This window comes from Triturus cristatus, chromosome 6 (assembly GCF_964204655.1).
Source record: "Triturus cristatus chromosome 6, aTriCri1.1, whole genome shotgun sequence".
In the NCBI taxonomy this organism is placed as follows: domain Eukaryota; kingdom Metazoa; phylum Chordata; class Amphibia; order Caudata; family Salamandridae; genus Triturus; species Triturus cristatus.
The window spans coordinates 237,659,469-237,686,906 of NC_140589.1; the positions used below are offsets into that span (position 1 = coordinate 237,659,469).

The 27,438-nt window shown below is 48.5% G+C and overlaps 1 protein-coding gene across 3 annotated transcripts in view; it reads left to right on the forward strand.

Annotated features, from left to right (window-relative positions):
- The window catches only part of ATAD2B (ATPase family AAA domain containing 2B), a 790,780-nt gene that overhangs the window by 470,383 nt on the left and 292,959 nt on the right, over positions 1-27,438 (forward strand). For all 3 annotated transcript variants that reach the window (XM_085610606.1, XM_085610608.1, XM_085610607.1), the window contains exon 20: positions 17,369-17,504. In XM_085610606.1, the coding sequence (XP_085466732.1) occupies positions 17,369-17,504 (136 nt within the window). The remainder of the gene's footprint in view (positions 1-17,368; positions 17,505-27,438) is intronic.

Consider the following 27,438-nt stretch of genomic DNA (forward strand, 5'->3'; position numbering starts at 1 on the left):
TTTCGCAGGAGCAGGTTCGAGGGGTAGACACGCCGGTTGAGCTGGGGCCAAGTCAGTGGGCGTCTTTCTCTGCTGCACGACTGTTGGTTCCTTTTCTTCTTGTTTCTTGTCTGGATCTGAGGAAGCAAGGTTCAGGGGTGCCCCTGAATACTAGAATTAGGGGTGTTACAGGTAGGTAAAAGGCAGGTACCAATGGGTCCCTTCCCTGGGGTGGGTACACCCCCTATTATGCCACCCTCCAGTGGGAGGGGGGCATGTGCCTGTCCCTGGTTGGCTGAGTCCCCCCCATCTTCAAGATGGCATGGACTCAGTTGTGCTTCACCTTGCCTCTCCCACCTGAGGTGTGGAGTTGGCAGAGGTGGGCACACCTCTCTTCCTCACTTGTTTCCCGCCGCTTCTCCCGCCCAAGGTGGGGATCAGAACCAGTGGGGACCAGTTGCAGAAAGCAGCAATTGGCCTGGGGAAGCTCACAAAGGCGGCAAGCCTTTGAAGAGTCCCGTTCGTGAACCCTGCCCATCCTGGAGAGGAGGCTTGGCACCTTATCCCAAGATGTGCATTGTTTCAGGCCCCAGAGCGCAGCAGGCTCTCGACCCAGGGGTCCAGAAACATGTCTGGTGGTGGCAACTGAAAGCAGCCACTCAGCCTGGACACTAGTGGTGGGCTAGTTGTCAGGGGCATCGCTAAGATGCCCTCTGTATGTATTTTTCATTAAATCCCACACTGGCATCAGTGTAGGTTTAATGTGCTGAGAAGTTTGATACCAAACTTCTCCGTTTTTAGTATAGCCATTATGGTGCTGTGGAGTTCGTAATGACAAACTCCCAGCACCATATACTCTTAATGGCAGCACTGCACTTACAATGTCTAAGAATGGACTTAGACACTGTAGGGGTACGGGGCTCATGCACCTGTACCCTCACCACTGGCATAGTGCACCCAGCTAGAGGGGTGACTGATCTATGCGAGAGCAGTGGTTTGTAGGCATGGTACACAGGGATGTGTGCCATGTCGACTCTTTGTTCTGCACCAAGACACGCAGCCTGCAAAGGCAGTGTGTGTGTCGGGGTACAGGACCTCTAAGGGTGGCACAATAAGTGCTGCAGCCCTTAGAGGCCTTTTCTGGTCACAGTGCCCTGGCTACCTGTTGGACCATTTACCAGGGACCGACCTGTTGCCAGAGATGCCAATTGGGTTTAGGCTTCAATGCAGTTTTAGGTAAAGAACACAGGCCCTGGGTATCTGATTAGCAGGAGCCCAGGGCACACTAATTCAAAGTACATCAGCAATTCAGCAAAAAGGGGGATGCAGACACACACACGCGCGCACACACACACACACATCCCCCCCGCTCTGCCACAGATATCATGCAGATCTGTATAGAGGGCACTTGCATACAGCACTGTAATGAGGTGCCACTGATATCCGGCAGGTTAGTTGATAATACACATGACCATGTGGCACAAGCACTCCTCCACGTTTCCGCTAACCAAAACTACCCTACACCCATGGGTTGCAGATAAAACCCTCCCCCTCATAACAGGCCGATTGCGGCCAGAGTCACATCAAGGCAAGGAAGGAGGGTGGCAGGGCTAATTAGGCAGCATCTGACAAATGGGGGTTTGGCCACCACTCAGGAAGTTCACCTATAGTATGTGGAGCAGAAGCGTGCTTAAGGCCATAGTCGTTCTATCAAAGAGTTCCACATTTGGCCTTCCAGCACCAGCTCAGTTCTGCGAAGCACAGGGAGAGTCACACAGTCTCATGACATACTTTTAATCGCTCTCGGAAGTATTCCTCAGCCTAGTCAGTTACACTCACCACCCAGACCTGACCTGGGTAATACTACCTTGCAACACAAAGTTGTTGGGGCCGAGTGAGGAGAGGGCATCAGATCCGCCCCATGGAGGGCTGAAAAGGAACAATTGATGAATGGGGGAGGTGAAGCCTGGGAGCCTCTCGGCCGAAGGAGCGTCAGGCACATGTCAATCAAAGTATCAGCCATTCAATCCGGGCACAATGGAGCACAAATCTGCTTCCCTCCACCTCCCTGAAAATGAGGCACAACATCTGGTGCGCATGGATCCGAGTCACACCAGACCGCTCCGGTTACACACAACTAAGAATTACAAATTCTGTTCCTCCCTGGAAATGAGGCAATCTGTATGGTGTGCGTTGATAGGGGTCACACCAGACACTAAAGGTCACACACAACGAAGAGTTGCAAATACCGTGCCTCCCTGGAAATGAGGCACAGTGACTGGTGGTGGTTGTTATGGGTTGCACCAGACAATTCCGGTCACACACATAGGTGCAAGTTTACCATTGTCGCACATGGTAGAAAGAGGCACTGCTATGGGTGGACCCTTCCTCCCTCTGAGGGTCGCAACCTGTGAATTGGACAGCACACACAATAGGCATACACACTGCATGTCGCACAGGAGAGATGCGGTTCGAACCCCGAAGCGGGCCATGTGGGGTCCCGCAATTGGTGAATCTGCTCACCACCAACAAGACGTTTATGCGTGTTGAGGCCTCCGCGATGCAGAGGCCACACTCCTTCGATGCGGCCAATACTTTTGAGGCTCTGCACAAGTCAATCCAGTCCCCAGGCACAATACTTAGTTCCATGCTTTCATCACGCTTTTAGTTGAGATCCAGCAGATGATGTGGGCACTTAATAGGGCACCGCTCTCCAGGTTTCACACGTAGATGGTGTGGGTCCCTCACAGGAGGGCTTTGGTGTCACTATTCAGGAAGGGTGCACAGTCCCTTCCAATGGCAGCAATTCTCCTTGTGCACAACAGATTCCTCTGGCAGTGTGCACCACGCAGTTCGAATATGTCGGTCCCTCGTCCCCAGAAGTGTATCTTTGCCCTGCTGAAGTATGGTACCAGTAGTTATACTGAAGTGTGCCTTTGAAGTAGGGGGTGATTCAGAAGGCTCACTTTGAGCCACACGGTTTTCCCTGAATTTCAGTCCTGTCTGCCATGAAGCCGTGGAATTCAGATCTTTAGTGGGACCATGATCTGGCTTCCAGAGGCCCAGTGTCAAAACCTCTCCCCCAATCTATCCATTTGCATGCCCATTGTTTATAGATGTCACTGGTGAATGCACAGATGTGTTCCTCCAGTGTGGACTGGAGTTAAGCTAAAAAGCACACACATTGTTTTAGGGCAGAGAAATGCCCACTTTCTAGAAGTGATAATGTCAAAAGGGCGATGCTGTCGCCCCAGCTGCGGCACTGCTGAAGTGAGTAACGTTTCCTCTTGAAGTAAACACATTTTTTCTCTTTTAACCAAGGTAATCCATAGTAATCCACAATCTTCATAGTTGCCAAATAATCCATGTATTCAATGTATGAGCTCACTCCAGAGATAGTTAGGTCGAAATAGAATACTTTATTCCGCATTTTCAGATGCCATATGTTGCCAATCCTAGCTTAAACATAGACACGCGCAGTCAACCTTCTTTTGAGCCAACACAGTAAAATATCCCAATGCATTTCGAACTTTATAGTTCCTTGTGAGGGATACTGCAATAAATCAGAAAAAGTGCATAAACTGTGCGCTAAATGCCAGTAAATCATAATGCCAATAACAACTAATCCGATGTCTCCCCATAATTTCCCTCCTTAATCCACCTCATGAGTGCTCACATTAAAAGCAAATCAAAACCATAATGTGCTTAAAACCTCAATCATACTGTCTACAACAGTAGCCCTTTCCGGAGTCTCCCACAGCCACTCTCCTTCTCAACCCACACCAGTGCTTGTTATCAAAACTAAATAAGTAAAATATTAAATCTCACAAAATACATACTCCAGCCCCTTTTCCTAAATTTCACAAAAAGTAAAATGTGTTTTTTTACCTAATAAAGCTGCACTTTCTAGAAGTGGCATTTCTAAGCAATTAATGAGAAATCCACCTTTACTGCAGGGAAAGGTTTGTCATTGTGAATCCGATGATAGAAGACGTTGAGGTTGCTCCACTGCAAACTACTATTGCAGCTTGAAGTAATTTCGACCATTCCCTCATGTTAACCTATGGAAAGAGCAAACCTCATAGGTAGTTAAAACCTGCATGCATGCATGGGCATTCTTTACTACCTGGGCCAGCAACACTTGTGTACCTGCCCTGCCTTTCACCCACTGTGGTGTTCTCCCCTCAAGCCTTACCCTAGGGATGCTCTAGTAGTGCTAGTCAAAGGTCCCCTCAGGAGTGGCCAGAGGTTCAGAAAGGTCAACCTGAGCATAAGTTGAACTGTGCACAAACACTCCTGAAATGGTAGGCTTGAGAAATGTTTAAAAACATCTGCTAAGCAACACTTACTAACATGTGTAGGAAGGGCGCGCATACTTTCACACTGCATTTACATTGGTAAAGTGCCCTGAGCCCTAAGCTCAGCAAAACCCTGGTGTCCTATTGGCAGAGACTACCTCCTAGGTAGGGAAAACCTACATGAGAGTTCTTCACTACCAGGTCATGAAACACCCATGTGTACCTGCCCTGCCAACCTACCATGTGCTATGCCCCTCACTGTTTACCCTAGGGGTGCTCTAGTGGTAGTGGAAGGCCCACTTAGGGTAGGCTAATGATTTGGAAATGTGAACCTGAGCAAAACTGCAACTGCACACCACAGGCCTGCAATGGCAGGCTTGATACATGTTTGAAAGGCTATTGTGGTGGGTGACAGATTCAGTGCTGCGTCCCACCATTAGCCAGTGCAGTACCTGCCTCGGGTACTTGGTGTACCCTTTAACAGGGCACTCACATGTACTACACTTAAACCAATCAAGTAAGCGCCACTTCCTAGCATGCGTAGGAATGGTGTGTGCACGTTGCACACTGCATTACAGTGGGAAAGTGCCCAGAGTCCTAAGGCCACGAAAAAAGCAAAAAACAGATGGTGAAAAAGCAAAATGTTTTAGGGTAATCTCCTAAGAAGGGCCACAAAAGGCAACTAGGAAAGTAACTTTCCACTAAAGATGCTGCAGTATAGCCTTATGAATAGGCACAAAAGGAAGAGCCATGCATTTAGGAGGAATTCGATTTAGGTTCCATTTGGGGTATGGTAGGCCTTCTATTGGATGAAATCTGATTGGATGGAACAAAACACCATCGACTACTTGGTTTTGCACAACACTTGACACATCACTTGAAACAGACATGGGCTGTTGTTCATGACAAGCATCCCATGAAGTGGCCTCACTCAGTTTGTTCTGAGGAAGGCAGCTCATGTGCTGCCATCACCACTTTCAACAGTTGAGGCCATGAAGGATATTTTTTATGGAAATATTACAGTCCGCTTTTATGGCATCAAACACTCCTCTCATTTAATGATGAGCTCAATGAGTCCATAAAAGTAGCACGGGACAAGTCAACTTCCATCCTAGCATGTAATAGGCCTAATGCCTGGCTATATAAGCCAGTGTCAGGAGGCATTCTTCATAGTCTAGTAGAGCAGGCACGAACCAGAACCCAGGGGCATTTTTCACTGCACTTCAAGACAGGAAATCTAAAAAAGTTGGAGGCCATGGGCCAAAAGGTATTTTTTGTTAGCAGCCTAAATGCTACAAGTCTCTTATCTAGATATGCCAATGTGCTGTGGGAGATTGCTGCCATGGTGGTGCCACATGTGCTTGACCTCCTTAAGGACCGTTTTATGGAGGTGGTGAGGGACAGTCGCAATACTTCTTGCCAGATCCTTAGGGCAGGAATAGACACTTTAGATTCAGTTGCCAGGGCTATTAAGTTCATTGCACCAAGAAATTGTTCTTGACTACTTTCCATGAACTTTTCAGGTGATGTTCAAGCTAACCTGGTAGAGGCGAGGCAGATTCAGTCTTGCAAAATTTTAATACCAGAACAGCAACTGCCAAATCTATGGACCCAACATCTCCAGCCGGTGATTTCACAGCCATGATAGGAATTTTCGGGGCTACTCGGGAGACGACTTTTCATCAGTATTAGCCCACCCAGCTGCCTAACCAGTTTTCAGGTAGAGACTCCTAACCCCAGATTCCTCACCTCCAGGCCTCAGACTGGATCCGGCAACTTTTTCAGCATTATATCTGCACACTGGTAGGTGGCATCATGCAGCTACACAACGACTCCATTAGGTTCCGGAAATGGTGTGGAGCCTATAAAGGCGCCACTCCCTGACGTCAATTGCTTTGTTTTCTGCACTACCAGTTGCTAATCTGAGCTGCATCTTTTTTTTCCAAACACTTTTGCAGTGTGCAAGGTGAAATGTCACCTCCCAAAATTACAGATTTTAAACCCTGTATGGACTGTTGCAAGCAAATAACTGCAACAGGTCCTCATAAGTTTTGCCTGTGGTGTCTGATGTCCAGTCACGACTCTAAGGCCTGCATTGATTGCTCGCCAGTGAACCCGAAAACCATATTAGACTGCAAGGCAAAACTCTGCAACGTCCCAATTCCAAAGATCAGTCTCAGTCCTGTTCCTCGTTCAGAAGTCGATCTCAATGTCATTTCTTGTCGCACTCCAAATCGTTTGGTAAGTCAAAGAAAAAAATAGAATCAAGCAGGACTCGCTGTTCTTTGCAGTTCCACCCCCCGAAGTGACCAACTTCGAAGCCTATCCTGTAACTTGTCCCGACACATACCACTTTTCTGGGGCAGTGTAAGACACCAAGGTACCTGCACCTTTCACTGACCCCTGAACGAGTGACAGAGGACCATCTGTCCGTCTTACGGCAGAATGTGCAAGCCTTTATGGCCGAGGGGGCTATAGAGTGTGTCTGAGCCAGAAGTGACCTCAAGCCTAAAAGACTTGAAGAAAAACACAGATCTCACACAGAGACACAGGCTATTATTGCACAGGGACCCCACCCAGACTGGCCAAACTTTTACTTTCAACAAGTACATTACACTGGCACTTAATTCATTACTTAAGTTACTGCATAAACCTGCTAGTTGTCGTCTTTGCTATGTTGTTTGACTGTGTGCGGTTGGCCTAATTCCTATGCATTAGATGTCACATCCACTGACCTCAGGGCTGGTAGCTTTAAGCTCCCAGGAAGTTATAGGAAGCTGCTATATTATCAGTTTTAGATTTCATATTCGCAACATTGTTATGTGATACTTTAAATCACTACAAATATTCAATGATTTTAATTACTCCTCCGGTTGTATTTTATTTTGTTTTTATGATTTTAAATTAAATCAAATAATGCATATTTTTCAAACAAGTGGGCTATGGTTATTTCCGCTACTTTCTGGTTCCAAAGAAGGACGGAGGACTTTGTCCTATTTTAGACTTGCAGGCCCTCAATGCCATCCTCTGTAGGGACATATTCAGGAAGCTCACTCTAGCCCAGGTCTTGTCTGCCATAGACAGTTGGAGACTGGATGGTGGGGTCCGCAGAACAGATTCTTCTCCTGCTGGTCCATCAGTGCAATTCATGGTGGGACAGAAGCATTTACAGTTGAGGTGCTTTCTTTGATCGTATCAGCACCCCTCAGGTGTTCACAGCGGTGGTAGCAGCACACTGTCAGAGGATGGGTCTTCCAATCTTTCCCAGTCTCGATAACTGGCTGTTGAAAGAAGGAGAGTTCAGAATATCAGGTTAGAATCCCAATCTTTCAGCCTCAGTCCTGGATTTCAATGAGGTAGACTCTGAGGCTACTAGTATTGATGGCATCCTGCATCCTGCTTGTTAAACGCGCCAGGTGGGATATGCAGGCCTTGCAGTGGGATCTACAGTCTCAGTGGACTCAACATCAAGTGGACCTCTCTGACCTGATTCGAAATTCTGAGGAGACTGTGAAAGATCTGCTGTGGTGGTTACTGGACTGCGATTCGGTAAGTGGCAGAACCCCTCACCACTCCCTAAGCTGACAGTAGTGACCGATGCGTCACTTCTAGTTTGGGTTTACCACTTGGGAGATGTGTAGATCAGAGTCCACTGGTCTCTGGTTGAGTCCCAACTCCACATCAACCCTTGGAGCTGAAGACCATCCGCTTCGTGTTGAAAAGCGTTTTATCCTGCCATAAAAAGTAGGCCTACAACATTTGTTTCATCCCTCTCCCTTTGTAATGCCACATTAGGACTTTAACTTGGTCCTTACGTTTTTGAAGTGTACTCACTTAGAGCCATTTCACAGCTATTCCTTGCGGCTCCTTACTCATAAGATAGTGTCCCGTGTTGCCGTAATATTGGCATGCAAGTGAGCTTCGAACTCCTCTTTCAAACTGCCATAAACCACCTTTTTACAAGACAAACCGGTTCTGTAGATGTAGGAAGGTAGAATCTGACTACATGGTTGCCCCCACTTTTTTTCTGGTGTTTTGATTTGTTTCGACTTTAGTCTGGCTGGGGCCATGCTATTCAGGACCCCAGCCTAGCTGCTTCCTCTCTAAATTTATTCCATGTACTTTAGGTACACTCCAGATTGGATCCTGAGGTACCCTTGTGAGTCCCTAGTATATGGTATACTATGTACCCAGGGCATAGGTACCCCAGAGGCCTACCAGGGGCTGAAGCATGTATTATGCCACCCCTAGAAAGCCCTCCAAAATGACACCACAGGTCTGCTACTGCAGCCTAGGTAAGGTGGCACATGCACCCCTTACTGAGGTATAGGTTCACTATACCTCACCTATCACTGCACATAGAAACCTATCAGTCACCCCTATGGCAGGCCTTATCAATCTTGAAGGCAGGATGCTTGGTTATATGTGAGAGGGTGCCCAGGCATGAGCTGAGCCCCTCTGCAGCCTTCGGAATCTATCCTCCGGGGATGTCAGTGGTGCAGCCTGACCATATACTCTTAAGTGCATTATAACCAAACGGTAAATGCTAACTTTGGACTTGCTGCCCAGAAACATGTCGTGTTTGGTGTCAAACACCTTGGAATCATACTCCCACACCAGTAACTGGTGTGGGAGCATGATCCCACTCTTCTAGAGGGAGAGACATGACAGCACCGGTATACCCGGTATCAACTTAATAGAGCCCTGGCATCACAAAATGGATGCTGCAGCCACAGACACGGGTCTGGCCTCCTGCTGCTGACCGAAACTCCGGCAGGGGAGGCCTGGACAATAGGTTTCCTGCCACAGGGAGGTGTAACCACCTCTCAGACAGGCTGATGTGCATTAGGGCTGGGTGGAAGCACTCTGAGTGCTTTGAAGTCCTGCACTGGGGATACACTGTGCATAGTCCTGCTCAAACCGGTTCAGGAGCTACCAGCCCCTGCTCTGGCGCGAAACTGGACCAAGGAAATGGGTGTAGCCACTCCTCTTTCCAAACCCTCCCATAGGTGGGTTCCCAGAGTTAGTCCAACCCCTTCCTGAGGTATAAGTAAGGAACCCCTGGCAACAGGACTTTAGATATCCCTGGACGAAACTCTGCAACTGAATCCTGGAACTTCAACGCTCTACCAAAGACTAGAGGACTGAAGAAATCTCCCTTGGGGTCAAGGAGTTACTCCCCTGCTTGGCAGGCACCAACGAAGCAATTTGCCGGTCTGCATCTCCGAAGCTCCCGACGGACTCCGAAGCATCTGCAGCCCAGGAAGTGGATTCCCAGACTTCTCAGAGGCCGACCCGAGTCTCCAGCAAAGCTGAGACCCGCAGCCCTCGTGAGTAACATGGAACCGGAACTCCTGGTCACCTTGCACATTTGCAAGTGCGTGGACCTCCCAACGTCTCTCGAAGTCGTGCTTTGGGTTACTTGTAGCCCACGCCCCGAGCACCATCTGCACCGAAGATTGTGGGCCTACATTCCACAAGTGTTCCGTGAGCCCACTTGTTGCATTCCAGCTCGAGGCTCCTTCGCGATCCCTGGTCCATCGACTGGTGGGTCCCTGTGAAGGCAACTTTGATTTTCCTTGGGCTTCCCTGGTTGCTCCAGACGTGGCCAGACTCCCCACCGCGTGCTGAGTCCCTCAGACCTTGCTGGTCTGCACCGAAGCATCTTTCTCTTTTCTGCGTGGGTTGTTGTTGCCAAGGCTTGTTGTGTCCAATCCGTGCACCGACGCTGGAGCACTCTACATCCTTCGTGGGACAGCTCGAATCCAGCTCCTGGTCGTCCTCGACGCCTCCTTGTCCTCGTGGCTTAAGAGTCAAGCTTCACCTGAAATCACCCGACATCGGTGGGCATTCGCCTATCGTGCCCCTGGTCATTGGCTAGTGACCCAGACTCTGTCCCCTCTGCTTTCAGGTTCTTCTCATCTTCGATCCAGGCTTGGATCTCTTCGGACACTTCGCATCTTCCCGGCAGCAGCACTTACTTGCCAGCTTCCATTGAAAACGACGACGCGACCCGACACCATTTGACACCTGTGCCAAAGTTACCTTCCCTGAGTGAGGTAACTCGAGTACTCCGGTGCTCCCGTGGGTGTTGACCCTAGAACTTCCTAAGTCCAAAAGGGTTTGGTCCTAAGTCATCTCTAAGTGCCCCTGATCTTTAAAAATCTAACCGCGACTTCCCCATAGAAGCTAACGGGAGCTCGCGGCTGTGTTCTCACACTGCACATGGCCCCCGTGGGTCCCCTGTGTCACTACCATTGGTGGTTCCTTGGTGTCCCAGCGATTCTACAGGCTCTAGGCCTTGTGTTTATTCAAGTTGTGGTTCTTATACTACTATTTTAGTATATGGTTTGGCTCGCCCCTAGGGCCTAACGTGTATTTGTACTATTTTACTGTAATATTTAAAGTGTAACTTATGTGTTTGGACGACTAGCCTCATAAAGAGACTAGTAGGGTGTGTTTAGAAATAAATACATATATTTTATATATATACCTGATGGTGTTGCCTTACAGTTAGCCATTCAAGAGATTATAGACTGGTAAAACAAGCTGCTTTACATTTCTTCAAGACTTAGCCTGAAGACTGCTCTCCATAGCTACCACTAGGATAGCTTTCAGTAAAGGTTGTCTTTAACCTATCATCAATAAGGGGTTGTTTGGACTGGTGCAAGGTGCCCACTATAACTAGTGGACAGCATATACCAGGCCAACTTCTCACAGTAGATGCGAGCATCGTTCTTGCCTAAAGTCATGACGCCATTTCACGTCAGTCAGACCATCACCCCGCTAGCGTTCTGTGCTCCACCTCACACTGTAAGGAGGAAGGATTCCACCACTTGGAACCCAAAAGAGCATTTAGCTTTTCCATTGATTGTATCGGAGAACACCAGGTAGGCAATCAGCACTTTGTGGGGTTCGCTGGAGAGAAAAATGGCAGGGCTGTGCAGAAGTAGACCATCTTCTTCTCGATCGTGCTCTGCATTACGATCTGCTACTCATTTACCAAGAAGCAGCCTCTGGAAGGACTGCTAGCTCATTCCAACAGGGCTAAAGCTGCCACCTTGGCATTGGCATGCCAAGGTCCTGTCCTGGAAATCTGCCATGCAGCTGCATTTGCGTCATACAAGACATTCACAAACTGCTACTGCCTGGAAAAGCAGATTGACAGAGAGGAGCATTTTGCCTGCTCAGTCTTCTGTCTGAAGAACAAGGTATTTACTTCTGGTAACACTCTTAGTGTTAGAGAAATCTATCTAACCGCATATCCCTCACCAACCCTCCCCATTCCCTGAGCATCTGACCTCAGCGCACAAGAGTGGCTCCTATATCGGCTCTGCACGTCATTTCCGGAGCAGAACAGCATCCTTGCGGAGCTGCACAGTGCTACTTACAGGTGCCCAGTGGTACTGCTGAAATTAAAAATCCAGATCCAGTCTGGTGCCTGGGGAATATTCAGAAGGTGAGGAATATGTCATTAGATAGTCTCTACCAGAAAGAGCGTTGCCAAAGGTAAGTAACTTGTTCTATATGCAATACAGAGGCCTTAGCAAGCCTAAGGGTAGACTGATCCAGCAACCCTCCTCATCCTCTCATCTGTACCACCAGGAAAAACACTGTAGTTCCTTCATCCAGCCCTTTGTTGGTAGGGTTTTGTCCTTTGCTCATGCCGGTTGGGTCATTACAGTGGGTCTTATGGAGGTTATTCCCTTTACTTCCAACAGGCCCCTCCACATCAGTTCCTTCAGTCTGAAGATCACTTTCAGATTTGCAGCAGAAGCTGGCGACTCTTTTGCAGTAAGGAGCAGTGGGAAGGTCCCAGAGCATTAACTTGGGCAGCGGTCCTATTCCCGGTACTTTCTAGTTTCTAAGAAGAACACTAGCCTGCCTGTGATCTTTGACCACAGGTTCTTGAATGTGTACCTTCAGAAGCAAAGGTTCAAGATGCTCTTTATACCACAGGTACTCTTGATACTGTAAAAGCAAGACTGGATGGTGTCCCTCAAGTTAAAGGATGCCATTTTTGGGTGGCCCGAACCGGTTGGGGATCCTAGTCCTTCTCCGCCGGCGGCTCCGGGCCTGGCGCCGGATCCAGATCAGCACCGGTTGACCTTATTAAACCTCCACTGCTACCGCCTCCTCCGGCACCACTACCGCGTTCTACCCTGGCCTCCACCCGACGTAGACCCAGAGCCGGACCAGCATCGTCCGATGATGGATCCGGCGCTGAGAGGGTTTTTTATGCCCCTGTTCACTCCTGGGGCCCCTTTTCAACCAGAATGGCATCCAGATACTGAGGAGGAGGACTGGGAGGGGTCAGGTGACCCTCTAGCTGACCAGGAGAGTGAGCAGGACTGGAGAGAGGAACTGGGGGATGCCAGTGGTTTGGACACCTCGCCTGACCTTGGCATGTTGTCTCCTCCTACCGTGGCTACGGAGGAGGGAGTGTTGTAAGCAGTAGTGTTGCATAGGGCTGCCGAGGCTCTCAACCTCGAGCTTCCTACGGTGGGGGTCTTGACTAACCTCCTGACAGAGGCTGCAAGCTCTTCGGAGCCCTTGCCAATGTTTAATGAGGCCCTCACCGACGTCCTTTTGGGCACATGGTCCAGGCCTAACACGGGGGCTCCTGTCGACAGGATGATTGCCCGACACCACCGCCTGGCTCTGTGCGACCCCACTTTCCTTTCCCAACACCCCACCCCGGAGAGCTTGGTGGTCCAAGCCTCCACTTCCAAAAGCGCCTTCCCTACCGCTCCACCGGAAAGGGAATCCAAGAAGCTGGACCATCTTGGAAAGAAAATGTTCTCTTCCGCCAGCTTAGGACTGCTGTCCGTAAACACCGCATGTCTTTTGGGCCATTATTCCCACTCGGTGTGGGATACGGTGGCGCAAGTGTCATTTCAGTGTCCGGAGGAGGCACCGGCAGTGCTCTCCCAGGCTGTCACCTCCGAGAGGGATGCAGCGAAGTTTGCCATATGTTGTGGGCTGGATACCGCCGACTCTCTGGGCAGGACCATCAACGTCGGTATCGCTTTGTCTACACGCCTGGATGAGGTTAACTGGTTTTTCAGGGGATGTCCAGAACACCTTGATGGACATGCCCTTTAATGGCTGTCGCCCTTTTGGGGACAAAGCAGAAAATGCCCTAGAGAGCTTCAAGGACTCACAGGCTACTGTCAAGTCCTTGGGCCTCTCCACCCGCCCTGAGCAGTCTGCTTTTTGCCCCTTTTGTGGCTACGGAAGGGGTACCCCGCTACATCCCACACAGAGCCACAGGCCGCAGCAAGTTACCCAACCTTCGCCCGGCTGGGGATGTGGGAACCAACGCCGTGGTTCAGGGGGCAAGCGGGCAGGCCAGTCCACCAACCCCCCTCTGCAGCAGCCTTCAATCCCTCCTAGTCCGACCTTTCAGGGCCATCAGTCGCCAGTGGGCGGCAGGATTCGCCATCACCTTCCCCATTGGCGCACCATCACGTCGGACAGGTAGGTTTCCCTCCCCTTCGAGACTACCCCTCCAGCCATGCCACAGCGATAACACCGCATGTCGGGGTATCACCTGGCCCTTCTCCAGAAGGAAGTTTCGGCTCTCTTGGACAAGGGAGCAATCGAGCGTGTTTCTGTCCCAGAAGTAGGTCGTGGTTGTTACTCCCACTACTTTCTGGTTCCCAAGAAGGACAAGGGCCTGCGTCCTATCTTGGATCTCGGGGACGTCAACCGCTTCCTCTGTAAGGAGAAGATCAAGATGTTGACGTTGGCTCAGGTCTTGTCTGCCCTTGACCCATAAGACTAGATGGTAGCGTTGGACTTGCAGGATGCCTATTTTCACATCCCCGCCCTGCCGGCCTACCAGTGTTACCTACAGTTCACGGTAGGCCATGAGCATTTTTAATTTACCGTGCTCCCCTTTGGCCTTACCTGTGCCCCTCAGATGTTCACGAAAGTGATGGTGGTGGTCGCAGCTCATCTGCGCAGATCAGGTGTGTCAGTCTTCCCCTATCTTGACGACTGGCTGTCGAAGGCGGGCTCGCCCCAGGCAGATGTCTCCCACCTCCAAACTACTGACTACCTCCTGCATCAGCTGGGGTTCTCCATCAATGTGCCGAAGTCACACCTGACCCCCTTTCAGAAGATCCTTTTCATCGGAGCGGTTCTGGACACGACACAGTTTCGGGTCTATCCTCCCAAACAGCGAGTCTGGGATATTCGGGCCATGATTTCGATATTTCGTCCTCTATCCCGGGTGTTGGTCAGAATGACTGAGGCTGCTGGACCTCATGGCCTCCTGCATCCTGTTGGTCGATCATGCCAGGTGGCATATGCGTGCTCTGCAGTGGGACCTGAAGTTTCAGTGGGCGCAGCATCAGGGGAACCTGTCCGATTGTGTCCAAATCTCGGAGGGCACTGCTCAACAATTGCAGTGGTGGCTCACGAACCAGGATTGGGTCAATGGCAGATCCTGCACCCTTTCCCAACCAGAACACACGGTGGTGATGGACGCATCCCTTCTGGGATGGGGCGGCCACATGGGAGAGGCGGACAACAGAGTCCTCTGGTCTCCGGCAGAGTCTGGGCTTCACATTAACCTTCTGGCGCTCTGGCCGATTAGTCTTGCACTGAAAGCATTCCTTCCCTCTGTCCGGGGAAGAGTAGTGCAGATGTTCACGGACAACACCACCGCCATGTGGTACTGCAACAAACAGGGTGGGGTGGGGTTGTGGATCCTATGTCAGGTGGCCCTTCACCTGTGGACATGGCTGGAACATCAGGGCATATCCCTGGTGGTTCAACACCTGGTAGGTTACCTGAACGCCAGGGCAGATTAACTCAGCTGCAGGTGCATGATGGATCATGAATGTCGTCTTCACTCAGAGGTGGTACAAGGTCTCTTTTGACAGTGGGAAGAGCCTCGGTTAGATCTATTCGCCACGAAGAGAACGTGAAATGTCAGCAATTCTGCGCGTTGGAATTTCCAAGGCGGCGCTCGCTAGGTGACGCTTTTCATCGCAAGTTGAGTTGCGGTCTGTTGTACGCCTTTCCACCTATACCACTTTTGCCCAGAGTGCTGAAGATCAGGCGTGACCGGGCCCAAGTCATTCTTTTAGCTCCGGATTGGGCACGAAGAGTCTGGTATCCCGAGCTGCTCAACATGGCTATCGATCATCCGATCAGACTGCCTCTTCGGAAGGATCTTCTGTCGCAGCAGCAGGGGACGGTCCTCCACCCGAACCTGTCCAGTCTCCACCTCCTTGCGTGGAGATTGAGCGGCGGCAGTTGATGTCTTTCGACCTGACTCCTAAAGTCTGCGACGTAATCTTGGCAGTCAGGCGTCCCTCCACTAAGATGGTGTACGCCTGCCGGTGGAACAAGTTTGTGGCATGGTGCTCAGCAAAGGCTGTGGATCCCCTTTCTGCCCCTCTTTCTGAAGTTCTCTTGTTCCTTCTTTTATTAGCCCAGCAGGGCTTTGCTCTGGGCTCTATCAAGGGCTATCTTTCAGCCATCTCTGTCTTCCTTCGGCTGCCAGATCAACCTTCTATTTTCAAGCCCCCGGTAGTTAACCGTTTCTTAAAAGGCTTAACACATCTCTTTCCTCCAATCCCCTTTGTTATGCCTCAGTGGGACTTGAATCTTGTTCTTTCCTATTTAATGTGCGCTCCCTTTGAGCCGCTTCATAACTGTCCTTTAAGACTCTTGACTCTTAAGACTGCTTTCCTGTTAGCCATCACTTCTGCTAGAATGGTGAGTGGGCTCCAGGCCTTCTCTTCCAAACCTCCTTTCCTGTCTGTCCATCCGGACAGTGTGGTTGTCCGGATCCGTCCATCCTTCTTTCCTAAGGTTGTCACTGCCTTCTACATCGGTCGACCATTACTGTGCCCACCTACTTTCTGCCTCCGCATCCTTCAAAGGAGGAAGAGAGGCTCCACCGTCTAGACCCAAAACATGCGCCCTTTCTATCTGGATCGCAAAAAACAGTTCCGGGTGGATGACCAACTCTTTGTTGGTTACATGGGCGCCAAGAAAGGTCGAGCCATACACAAACGCATTATTTCTCGATGGGTCGTTTTGTGTATTAAGGCATGCTATTCTCTGGCTAAAAAGGAGCCTCCAGTCAGGCTAAGCGCCCAGTGCACCAGGGCGACGGCAGCCACTACTGTCTTGTGAAGAGGAGTTCCTCTAAATGAAATCTGTAAACGTTTACCAAACACTACTGCCTGGACAGCCAAGTCGGGAGGGACGGCTTCTTTGGCTGTTCTGTTCTCCAGAACTTTCTGGTGTGATCTTGGTTAGCAGACCCGCCACCGGGGTTGGTATTGCTGGGGTATCTATTCTAAGGTAAGGAATCTATAACTAACGCGTTTCTTTCAGATGAACAAGTTACTTACCATCGGTAACAATATATCTGTAAGAAACATTAGTTAATTATAGATTCCTTACTGTCCCACCCATCCTCCCCTTTCTGCGAACTGATTTCTAGGGTTAAGGACATCCTTTTAAGGCCCTAGTTTTATGCACCAGTGGTTAGTGTCTTGCATGGCTCTGCGTTTCTGGCGTGCAAAGTCGTGTACAGAACTGACGTCTGCACGCGAGGGCGGTGTCTAAGTAGCTACCGCGACGCCATCCCGGCGACCACGATGCCAACGACGGACGCGGAGCCTACGAACGCCACCTTCCGACGCGCAGAGGTACTGCTGACGAAAAAACTTTCCGGATCCAGTCTGACACCTGGGGGTAATTCCAAGGTAAGGAATATATAACTAACTAATGTTTCTTACAGATATATCGTTACCGAAGGTAAGTAACTTGTTCAACAGTGCATGAAACTATGCCTGTGATGCATGAGCCTAACGGCATACATTCTATGAAAGTTCACTAGACTGTTTCTTAAGGTTGCATAGTATTACTGTGTTGGCATTTGCAGAATAGTCCACGCCTGTGGTATTTTCTTTCAGTTTATGCAGTATTTTCAGTCTTCAGTACATTGGTCCTATAAAAGTAGTGAGTAATCTTATCTTACTTTTAGGAAAGCAGGTAATAATTCTTATTTTCCACATTCCAAATTGTACTTTTGACATATTGGTAAAATGTTTCTATTACAGATCAAGGGCATCTTCAGGACACAGTACAAAGAGGTTTTTCATATTGAAAGGCCCAACGAAGAGGACAGGCTTAAGTTTTTTCAAGACTTGATTCTCCACCAAGCGGCAATGGCACCTCCTAAAAGGACACAAGCTGGTAAGGAAAAAAAGAACATAAATATTTGTTGCATCTAAATGACCTACCATTTTTGCATGTTTAATGAGGAGTGTAGAATTTTATAATTGTGCAAAAGAGGGGATGCTTCTGAAATCTACTTGGCTTGTACAAAAGTTTACTTGTCCCCTTTGGGGCCATGTAGTGAGGGGGCCATTTAGTGAGGTGAGAAATTATGGCAGCATTCACAATATTTTGGAGCTCTAATATAAGACTTTCTAGTTATATCAAGGTTCATATTATCTAAGCATTTAGGTTCTAGCAAGTCCTTGATTTGCTGTCTTTGTGCAAATCTTAATTCAGGGGCTTGGAAGTAGGCAGAAAGCATTAGTAGCATGGCTCGAGTTTGTGTACGCCCATAAAATTACATGTTTATTAGTACAATACTTCTCCAATGTCTTCCTACACTAGAAAATGTTGAAATGTAAACCTGGCAGGGAAAGACCTAAAACTTTTTCCAGGGTCCAAAGAAAGGTGCTGGAGTAGGATGACTTTCTACTTTGGGGGGGGGGGGGAATATTTCCCCCCTGTAAAAAAAAAAAAATAACCACATTTGAAAATACTCAGCAGGTTATCACATGAGCAAATATACTTTATACTATGTACAAGCATAAGTTTTCAAGGGACATGGTTTCAGGACTTCTTCTCTGCACTCCTCATAAATCCAAAAAGTTGTAAATTGTCACCAATGTAAAGTCTTTTACCTGCTGGTGCTATTTTGTGACCTCAAGAATGAGACTCTTAATTTATTTTTATTTTGCCTATAATGTTGTCCATAATGATTTTCTTCTGTTGGATACGTCTAACCGTTGATTGCTCATATTTAGAATATTACTCCTGCTCCCGAGCACCACAAGGTGGCATTGTGTGGCTCTGTGTTGACTTCTTACCGTCCTGGAAGTGATGAAGCAAACCACATACAGGTGCCACCCCTGCTTGCCAACGTCTGCTTCTTTCTTTACGCTGCTTCAATTGTGGATCTGGACCTCTGCTCCCACTTTAGGTGTTCTTTTGACTGATTCCAATGTACAAGAGAAATATGTCCCCATCGAAAAACTACAGGCTTCAACCATTCCGTAATAGATGTTGGTCACGGACCCCCACAAGTTGTCTTTGGTATTTGGGGCCAGGGCTTTAGTGATGAGTGTGCCCTCATGTGCTAGAAGGAGATCAAGAATCGATGAGCTGCGCATCACCGTACATAGGAAGAAATCACAGTCCTCTCAAAAGTCCCTTTCTCCTTCCAAGTCGAGGACCCAGACTGGCTCCCTCATGACATCTTCTACGCGGCCGAAGTCAAAGCAGAAACACAAGACGTGAACCATGACTCGACCTCATTCTGCCACTCTTTTTCTAAAGAGAAGTTATAAGGGTGTAAAGGTACCAATTGATATTGCTTCTGATCTCTGATTTAGATGCCATAGCAGTAGGTTGAGCCCTCAAGGAGGCCATGCTGTGAATCCTTCTCACTTTTCCGGCTTGCTCTGGCAGGCCCGAAGTATACTTTGGGACCCTCAGTGGGTTAACTGCCAGCGGATCCATCCTCTTCACCATATGAATGCCTTGGGAACATCTTGAGTTCAACACAGACTCCATTGCCTACTCCCACACCAACTCCAAGACCACATTGATCCCTCCTTCATTGAGGTCTGATGCCATAGACTGGCTCTAGGTAACCCCAATTTCCTTACATAGCATTCTACTTCAGAGATTCCAGTGGTCCAGGCTTCCATCAGCAATGTCCACCCCTGTACAATCCCTACTATGCCTACAAATATGATTGGGAAATTCCAAAAACATGTTTTTGTCACTTAGCTTCGCGTTGAGGTCAGTCACTGCGGGGCCGTATACGTATGTCGTTTAGGACATGAGCAGCAATATCTTGCTAGATGTACTTAGTGCTTAGTACTTAGAGCTTCCTTTGGTGAGACGATCTAAAACTACCAAGATGCGGCCAAATACGTGGTTCAGGGTGGCCTTGATACTACTGAATGTCTAGGACATGCAATTGGCACCAGTATGGTGACTGTCACATTAGTGGAACCGTGACACAGGTTTCTCAGTAGACATTTGGGCCCTCTAATGGATATGCCTTTCAGTGATTTACATCTATATGGCAACAAAGCAGATTTTGTCTTAGAATGCCTTAAGTGTAGTAGGACCACAGCCTGCTCTCTAGGTCTTTTGGCCCCTGCCAAAGTTTTACTTTCGAGTTCAGGAAACTCCAAGACGACTCTATTGGGTTGGTTTACACCAAACTCCTCAGCTCCTACCGCAGTCACCCAGGTTTTTTAATTGCTAAGGACATTGATATGGCAAGCAAAATCATAGGTCACCATAGGCATCATTCCTTCTAGTTCCCCTCCTATCTATTTGCATTCCAATTTCCTTTCTGTTCAGTTTGACGATTCCTGAATTGATTGGGTAGTTTTTCCACTTCGGGCTTACTTGGGCCTTCGCCCTTTGGGGTTGGCTTCGGTCTTCAGGTGTTGATCACCCACGATGTTCTTTCGGTGATGCCTATTTATTACTGTACCATCCTCGCTGTCACACAAAATATTCTCTGACCAATGATCTCCCTCAGGTCTGCAATTTGTGTCTCTGCCAAGCACAATGAGGCTGCTTGCAACGGCTGCCGCTCCTTCCGTCTGAATATAACACTACACAACCATCAGGTTTGATGTCTTAAGCTGTTACGGAGTAGCATAGACGACACCCCAGACCTTTTGCGAGACCGAGGACATCGAAGGGGGGACATCATCCACAAGCATCTGCTGCGGACAAAGGGACTTTCTCCTCTCATGACCGCTCTAGTTCCAAGCTGGGAATAGAAGATCTTCTGCCAGTGCAGACAGCCGTGAGTAACCCCCCGTTCTCTCTTCCCCCCCCCCCCCCCCACCTCGATACCAATCCCGCCCTGAGCAGCAGAGTCAGACTGCCAGGCCACCACTACCTTCAGGCCAATATCTCCAGACATAATGCCCAGCTCAAGCTCTGCGCTGAAGTAAGCAGTGAGACCGACTACTTCAGCATCGACCACTCCACCCTCAACCACTCCACCCTCAGAGCCGAGCCGGCCATCGGAGCAGACAACGTCGATGTCTAAGCCGAAATAGACATCCGCCATCGGTGTCAATCAGCAAATCCGTTCACCGATTGGTGACTATCTGACCAATTCTTCATAAACTGCAAGAAGAGAGTTACGCCCACCAGAAACATCGCATGATACATCTCCACATGGGCCGAATACTCATCTGCCCTGTGATTTGCTGCTCAACCATCCAAACGTCAACTACCCTTCAAAGAAACCTTAGACATGCCACCTCCACGAAGCAGTGCAAGAAAGTGGATAGGGCTACAAGTCCTTTGCCTGTCACTATTCTTCTACCTCTTCTACCACCCCTGCCAGCCCTGCAACACTTACTCTCCCCACCGACTTCTCCAGACGACCCTATGCCATACATACTTAAGGGGTCACCTCATTCAGACCTGGCGAGAAAGGGGGAAGGGGATGTCTTTGACAACCCACCACACATTGATCCCTGGGACACTTATGACACTGCCCTCCTGTTGGACACAGGATCCTGACCTGTACCCTGCCCAACTACCCCCTCCTGACAATGCCACCTCCTACCACAACCTTATTAGAAGTGCTGCTTCCTTTCACGAGGTATATCTTCATACTGAGCCTTCAGAGTAGAATTTCTTTTTTGACACTCTTTACTCCACCAATCACTCCGCTCAGTACCTCCTCATGTTTAAAGGCATGCTCGATCACACCCCAGGCATTTTGCATGACCCAGTACGCGCCTCAGTCATTACACCAAGGATTGACACAAAATAGGCTTCCTAACTGATCCTCTCTACATCCGGGGTCAGCTTCCACCACACTCCCTTGCAGTCACTTCCTCCCGTAAAAGGGCCAAATTTCAGAGCACTGGGGATGGCCCTCCACCAGATAAGGATAGCAAGGAAATAGATGCTGCAGGTAAGAGGGTAGCTGAGCAATCAGCTAACCATTGGTAGATTGCCAATACCATTGAGCTGCTTTCTAGGTACAACCGTGCCCCTTGGAATGAAATGGAGGAACTTCCAGAGGAGCACAGGAAAAGGAGCAATGAGATTTTCTCTGAAGGGAAATAGATCTCCAACACCACCATCTGTTGTACCCTAAGTGCTGCTGACACGTCTGTCAGAGGAGTTAACCCTAGTGTCCTTTTGCGCAGGCATACATGGCTCTGTATCTCCAGTTTCTAAGCAGGTCCAACAAAATTTGATTAACCTGCCCTTCGATGGGCAACATCTGTTTGGTCCTTAGGTTGACCAACTGTAGAAAAGATAAAGAAGGGCACTGCAGCAGCTAAAGTGCTGGGTACCCTTCAAACCCCTGCACCTCGCTGCTCCTTTAGCCTCCCATCCCATGTGGAGAAGTGTGGCTCACTGGTTAGAGGAGGCAGACCTGGAAGCAGAGGTCAGCCCAGGACCAGGGTTCAATTCCTGGCTCGGCTGGGTCTTGAGTCCATAAAATGTCCATGGACTCGATAATTCTCGCTCCAGTGCCTACTCGACTCATGGGTTCACACTCTGCGACTCTGGGCAATAGCTTGCTTAATCTCCACATGGGCCCCTCGCGGCGGGATGCCTGGCTTTCACCTTGCGGATGCCCTGCCGGGTTATCTCACAGGGGAATACCAGGACGGGTTCCCTAAGCAAGCGCTTAGAGACCGCTTGGTGATTTGCGCTATATAAATTCCTGCACATTTACATTCCCATCCTACTATAGAGGTTCCAAGACCACCTCCCTTGAAACCTTCACCTTAAACCAATATCAACATGCCCAGCACACCTCTCCCACAGGCTGTTTCGAGGCAGAGGTAAAAGTGGCTTCTCCAAAGAAGCTGCCACCACCACTAAGCCCCGACTCACCAATTCTTCCCCCGACCACACCAGTCAGGGGTCATCTCCAAGGGTTCTTTACCGCTTGGTGACCAGGGGGTATTGCATATTATCCAACATGGTTATTGTCTGGAGCTAACTTCTACACCTCCCAACATTCCACCATGCAAACACAAACTCTTCCCCTCAACACCAAAGGCTTCTCAGGGAAGAGGTACAATTGCTCCTACAAAAAGGAGCCATATAACCCATTCCTCCCCATCAACAGGGCATAGGAGTTTTCTTGCTATACTTCCTGGTCCCGTAGACCAGTTTTGGTCCTTAGCCCCATAAACGAATACATTCTCTCAGAGCACTTTACGTTGGTCACTCTTCAGGATATCATCCTGCTACTACAACAAGGCGGCTTCATAGCTGCACTCTACCTCAAGGATGCCTGTTTTCACATTCCAATCCATCCAGCACATTGCCGGTACCTCATACTTTGATTCAGCAGTTGGCATTACCAATGTGAGGTGCACCCCCACAAAGGCACCCAGGGTTTTAACTGTGAGTGCCTTTCGGTGGTGGCCGCTCACCTACGCAGACGGGCATTCACGTCTTTCCCTATCTGGATGACTGGCTCATCAAAACTGCTACTTGTCAGAAATGCCACGAACACGCTCGGGTCACCATCAACCTACTTCAAGAATTCAGATTTACTATCAACACCTCAAAATTGTTGCAGGGATTCTGCTTTTGCACAGAACTATGCGCAGGAGACCAGGACCTCAGAGAATTGTGGTGTACCAGAAAACTCCCCTCAGAACCCCTTATCCGACTAGCTTAGTATCCCATTCGTTAGCCTAGATCTAGCTAGGCGGTCCCAATGTATAGACAAACCAGAACAAGCGACTTAGATATTTCTCAGGAGTGGTGGGAATCCGAAATACCTGTTCGTATCTTTTTGTTAGTCCACAACATAATGATACAGACACGGTAAAGTTTAATGAGTTTATTTTATAAACCTCGCGTCCTAAGATGCAGTACTTTGGCTAACACTAGCAGACTAACAGTACAGATCAGAACCATAAGCATTATTACAATACCATACAAAATGAAAGGAGCAATCATACTAATAATGACAGTGGTATACAGCCACACTCCTTTCTCTATAATCTAATACATTTATTATTATTATTAGACTATTAGAAGGTCTCTTACGTTAACAGGGGGGACCCCATACCGTATAGTTGAATCACATCAAAGGATCAGCTAGCTCTCTCATGCATCAGCTCTTCTGTTTGAATGAATGTAAAACCAAACTGTTCTGCAATATTAAAGACGCTTGTCCTTCAGATATTGGCAGCTGTATGTATGGTATGTCTAAAAAGTGGTACGATCAATCTAAACACAACACTCTGTACCTTCTAGTGACCCAGACTCGTTCTTTGCATGATGTACAGACCAAGGGCACATTTCACGGTTAAGAATGTGAAACAACAGTTTGTTATCCTGTAAGGCAAAGTCGAGTCAGCATTTCTAAAATGAATAACACATAAGTGTCGTGTGCAGCGCAGCAGAAACGACAAGCTTGCTTGCTAACAATGATCTCGTTTATGCTAACTTAGTGTTGTAAATAGGGCGTGGCTTAATCCATCCTACAAAATCACACCTCCAGCCCTTCCAGATTCATTCTTATCTGGGGGCGGTACGTAACGCGGAGGTGGGCATAGCCAAATGGCACCAGGATACAGTCTTTTCAGACACTCGTCCCTCATTTCCAACCAGATTAACAAGTCACAGTTAGGACAGTAATGCGTCTCCTCGGCATGATGGCCTCCTGTATCACCACAGTACCCCATGCCAGGTTGCACATGCTTGCATTGCGGGAGTGTTTAGTGCGCCAGTGGCCTCAAGCAGAGGGTCAATGGGAAGATCTGGGTGTTGGTGGACTGTCAAACATATCATTCTCTGCAATGGTGGAACAACAACCTGTTAAAGGGATGGCCTTTTCTCGACCCAGTTCCACAGAGGACCATCATAACGGTCACCTCCCTTATGGGCTGGAGGGGCGCACTCACAAAATCTGACTGTTCAAGGCCAGTGGAAACCCAGTCACAGGGGTCTCACATAATTTATCTGGAACTATTAGCTGTTCCCCTTGTGTTGAAAGCTTTCCTTCCCCACCTCAATGGCAAGGCAGTCCTCATCAAAACGGACATGACAGCCATGTATTAACCTTTAGAAGCACGGGCTCACCAGATCCCCCTCAGCTTTCTCACTTAGCCCAGTGCATCTGGAGGTGGGCACTCAGACACAAGATCCATCTGTTAGTAGAATACTTGCCAGGAGCGTAAAACAACTTTGCCTATCTCCACAACAGGATGCGGTAACAAAGCCATGAGTCGGATCTCCATCCATAAATCCTTCTGAAGTACATCCTGCATTGGGACTACCAGAAATAGACCTCTTCGCCACAGCAGAAAACGCCGGATGCCCAAGCTTCGCCTCTAGGCTTCCACAGTCCAGGGGCAATGAACTATGGATGAGTTTGTCAGGGATATTTGCGTACGCTTTTACTCCTCTCCAACTACTTCTGTTTGTGGTTCGGAGGCTTAGGTAGACATCTCTCAATATCATCCTGGGAGCTCCCACCTGGGCACCCCAACCACGGTTAACCACCCTCCTAGAACTTTTAGTAGTACCACACAATAACCAGGCTGGACCTACTCATGAAGAAACATGAAGTCAGGCTCCCGGATCCCAAGCCTCTCATACTTGCGATCTAGCTCCTCACATCCTTGAGATTGGATACCTTAATCTTCCACCCGAATGCATGGATTTTCCTAAAGAGGCATGCAGGCCTACCACTTGTGCGTGTTACTCTGCCAAGTGGAAGAGATTAGTCTACTTTTGTCGGTCCAAACATATTGACCCATTAGCAGTCAAAGCATAGGAAATGGTCTCCTACCTGCTTCACCTTCAAACTTGTGGTTTGCTTTCACATCCATAAGACTACACCTAGTGGCTGTAGGCGCTTATCTTCAAAACAGTCAACACATTTCCCTCTTCAGATTCCTGTCATTAAAGCCTTCATGGAAGTTCTTTAGAGTCATTCCTCCTTGTGTCCCGCCAGCCCCGATATGTAATCTTAACATTGTTTTGACAGGACTAATGGGCCCTCCATTCGAACCCCTCCATTCCTGCCCCCCCCAGTTTCTCTCTTGGAAAGTATCAATTCTGGTCGCCATCACTTCCCTTGGATGTGTTAGGGAGCTTTATGCACTAACCTTGGAAGAACCATTCTTCTAGATACACAGAGATAGGGTTATACTTCACACCAACCCCACGTTTCTCCCAAAAGTGGCCTCACAGTTCCACCTTAATCAATTCATTAAACTCCCTGTTTTTTCCCCTCAATCTGACTCAGTTAGAACTGGCTCTCCATATTTTAGATATTGAACGAGTCCTCATGTGTTATATTGACGGAACTAAATCTTTTGGGAGAACACAACAGTGTTTTGTTGCCTTCTCCACACCCTTGAAAGGAAATCCCTTTCTAATGTTAGCATTGCTAGGCGGATTGTTAAATGCATCTAAACATGCAATGCTAAAGCCAAAAGAATATTGACCATCTCTCCTAGAAACCACTCCACTTGTTAAAAAGGAGCTTCTGTGGCCTTCCCTGGGAACATTCCTATAGGAGACATTCGTAAAACCGCTACATGGTCCACACCACATACTTGTACAAAACATAATTGTGTGGATTTGCTTGCCTGCCAACAAGCCAGTGTTGGCCAGGCAGCGCTACATATGATTTTTCAAACCACTGTAATTTCCACAGGCTAGCCACCGCTTTTCTGGGAGGACTATTTTACAGTCTATGCATAGCATGCGTATCTACAGCCACACATGCCTCAAATAGAAAATGTTACTTACCCAGTAAGCAACTGTTTGTGGCACGTAGTGCTGCATACTCACATGCACCCATTCTCCTCCCCGGATGCCTGTGACTGTTGCAATCACCTTTTTATTTAAAATTCCTTTTTGCATGGACATCTCTCTATACAACGCTTTGCTTCACATTCCATCCTCACCCTCTGTGCCGGAAATCAATCTAACAGTGTGCATTACCAGCAGGAGGAGAAGTCCCAATTCCTTGTGACTCGAAAGACTTTGTTAGAAGAAAAACAACTTGTACATAGCCAGGCCCAACACTAGATTGCAGGATTACGCATAGCATGCAAATCAACGGCACTACATGCCATAAACAGATGCTTACTGGGTAAGTAACATTTTACTTCCATATACAATCTGATGCTTGGAAATCACATTCAAAGAATAGTAATATGCAAAAAGTTAGACTATCTACTAGAAACAGTGTTGCCAAAGTAAAGTAACTTATTCATCTGAAAGAGACAGTTATAGACTATTTACCTTAGAATTACCCCCAGGCATCAGACTGCATGGCGAGAATTTTTTCTCTGCAGTACTCCTGTGCGTCAGTAGGTGGCGTCAGTCGACTCCGCATTGGCGTCGCGGTCGCCGGGATGACGTTGCGGTGCCTACTTAGACACTGCTCATGCGCGCTGACGTCAGTTCTTTCTTTTTCTTTTTCTGTGCCAGCCTTGCGCAGATCTGGAGAGAGCTACCCTTAGTCACTTTTTGACTACACTTTTTCGACGTTTTGTCTCCTTTTTTTTTTTTGATTTTTTTTTTGAGTCTATCGACTCCTGGTGCGCGAGGGATGTCCCAATGCCGGACCGGGTTCAAGCCTTGCAGCTCCTGTCACAGACTGATGTCTGTGACGGATCTGCACCTTGTGTGATGTCTGGATCGCGACCACGACCCGAAGTCATGATCCGACTGCCGGAACATGAATCCAGAGTCTTTGCGGGAGCGGTCCCGAAAGCTATTGGAGGCCAGGAGGTAGGCTCTGCGTCGTTCCTGGTCTCGTTCTAGAGGAGGGTCTCGAGACCGCTCGCAGAGCCATCACATCTCGTCGCACTCAAGGTCTTCGGGTAAGGCGAAGAAGCAC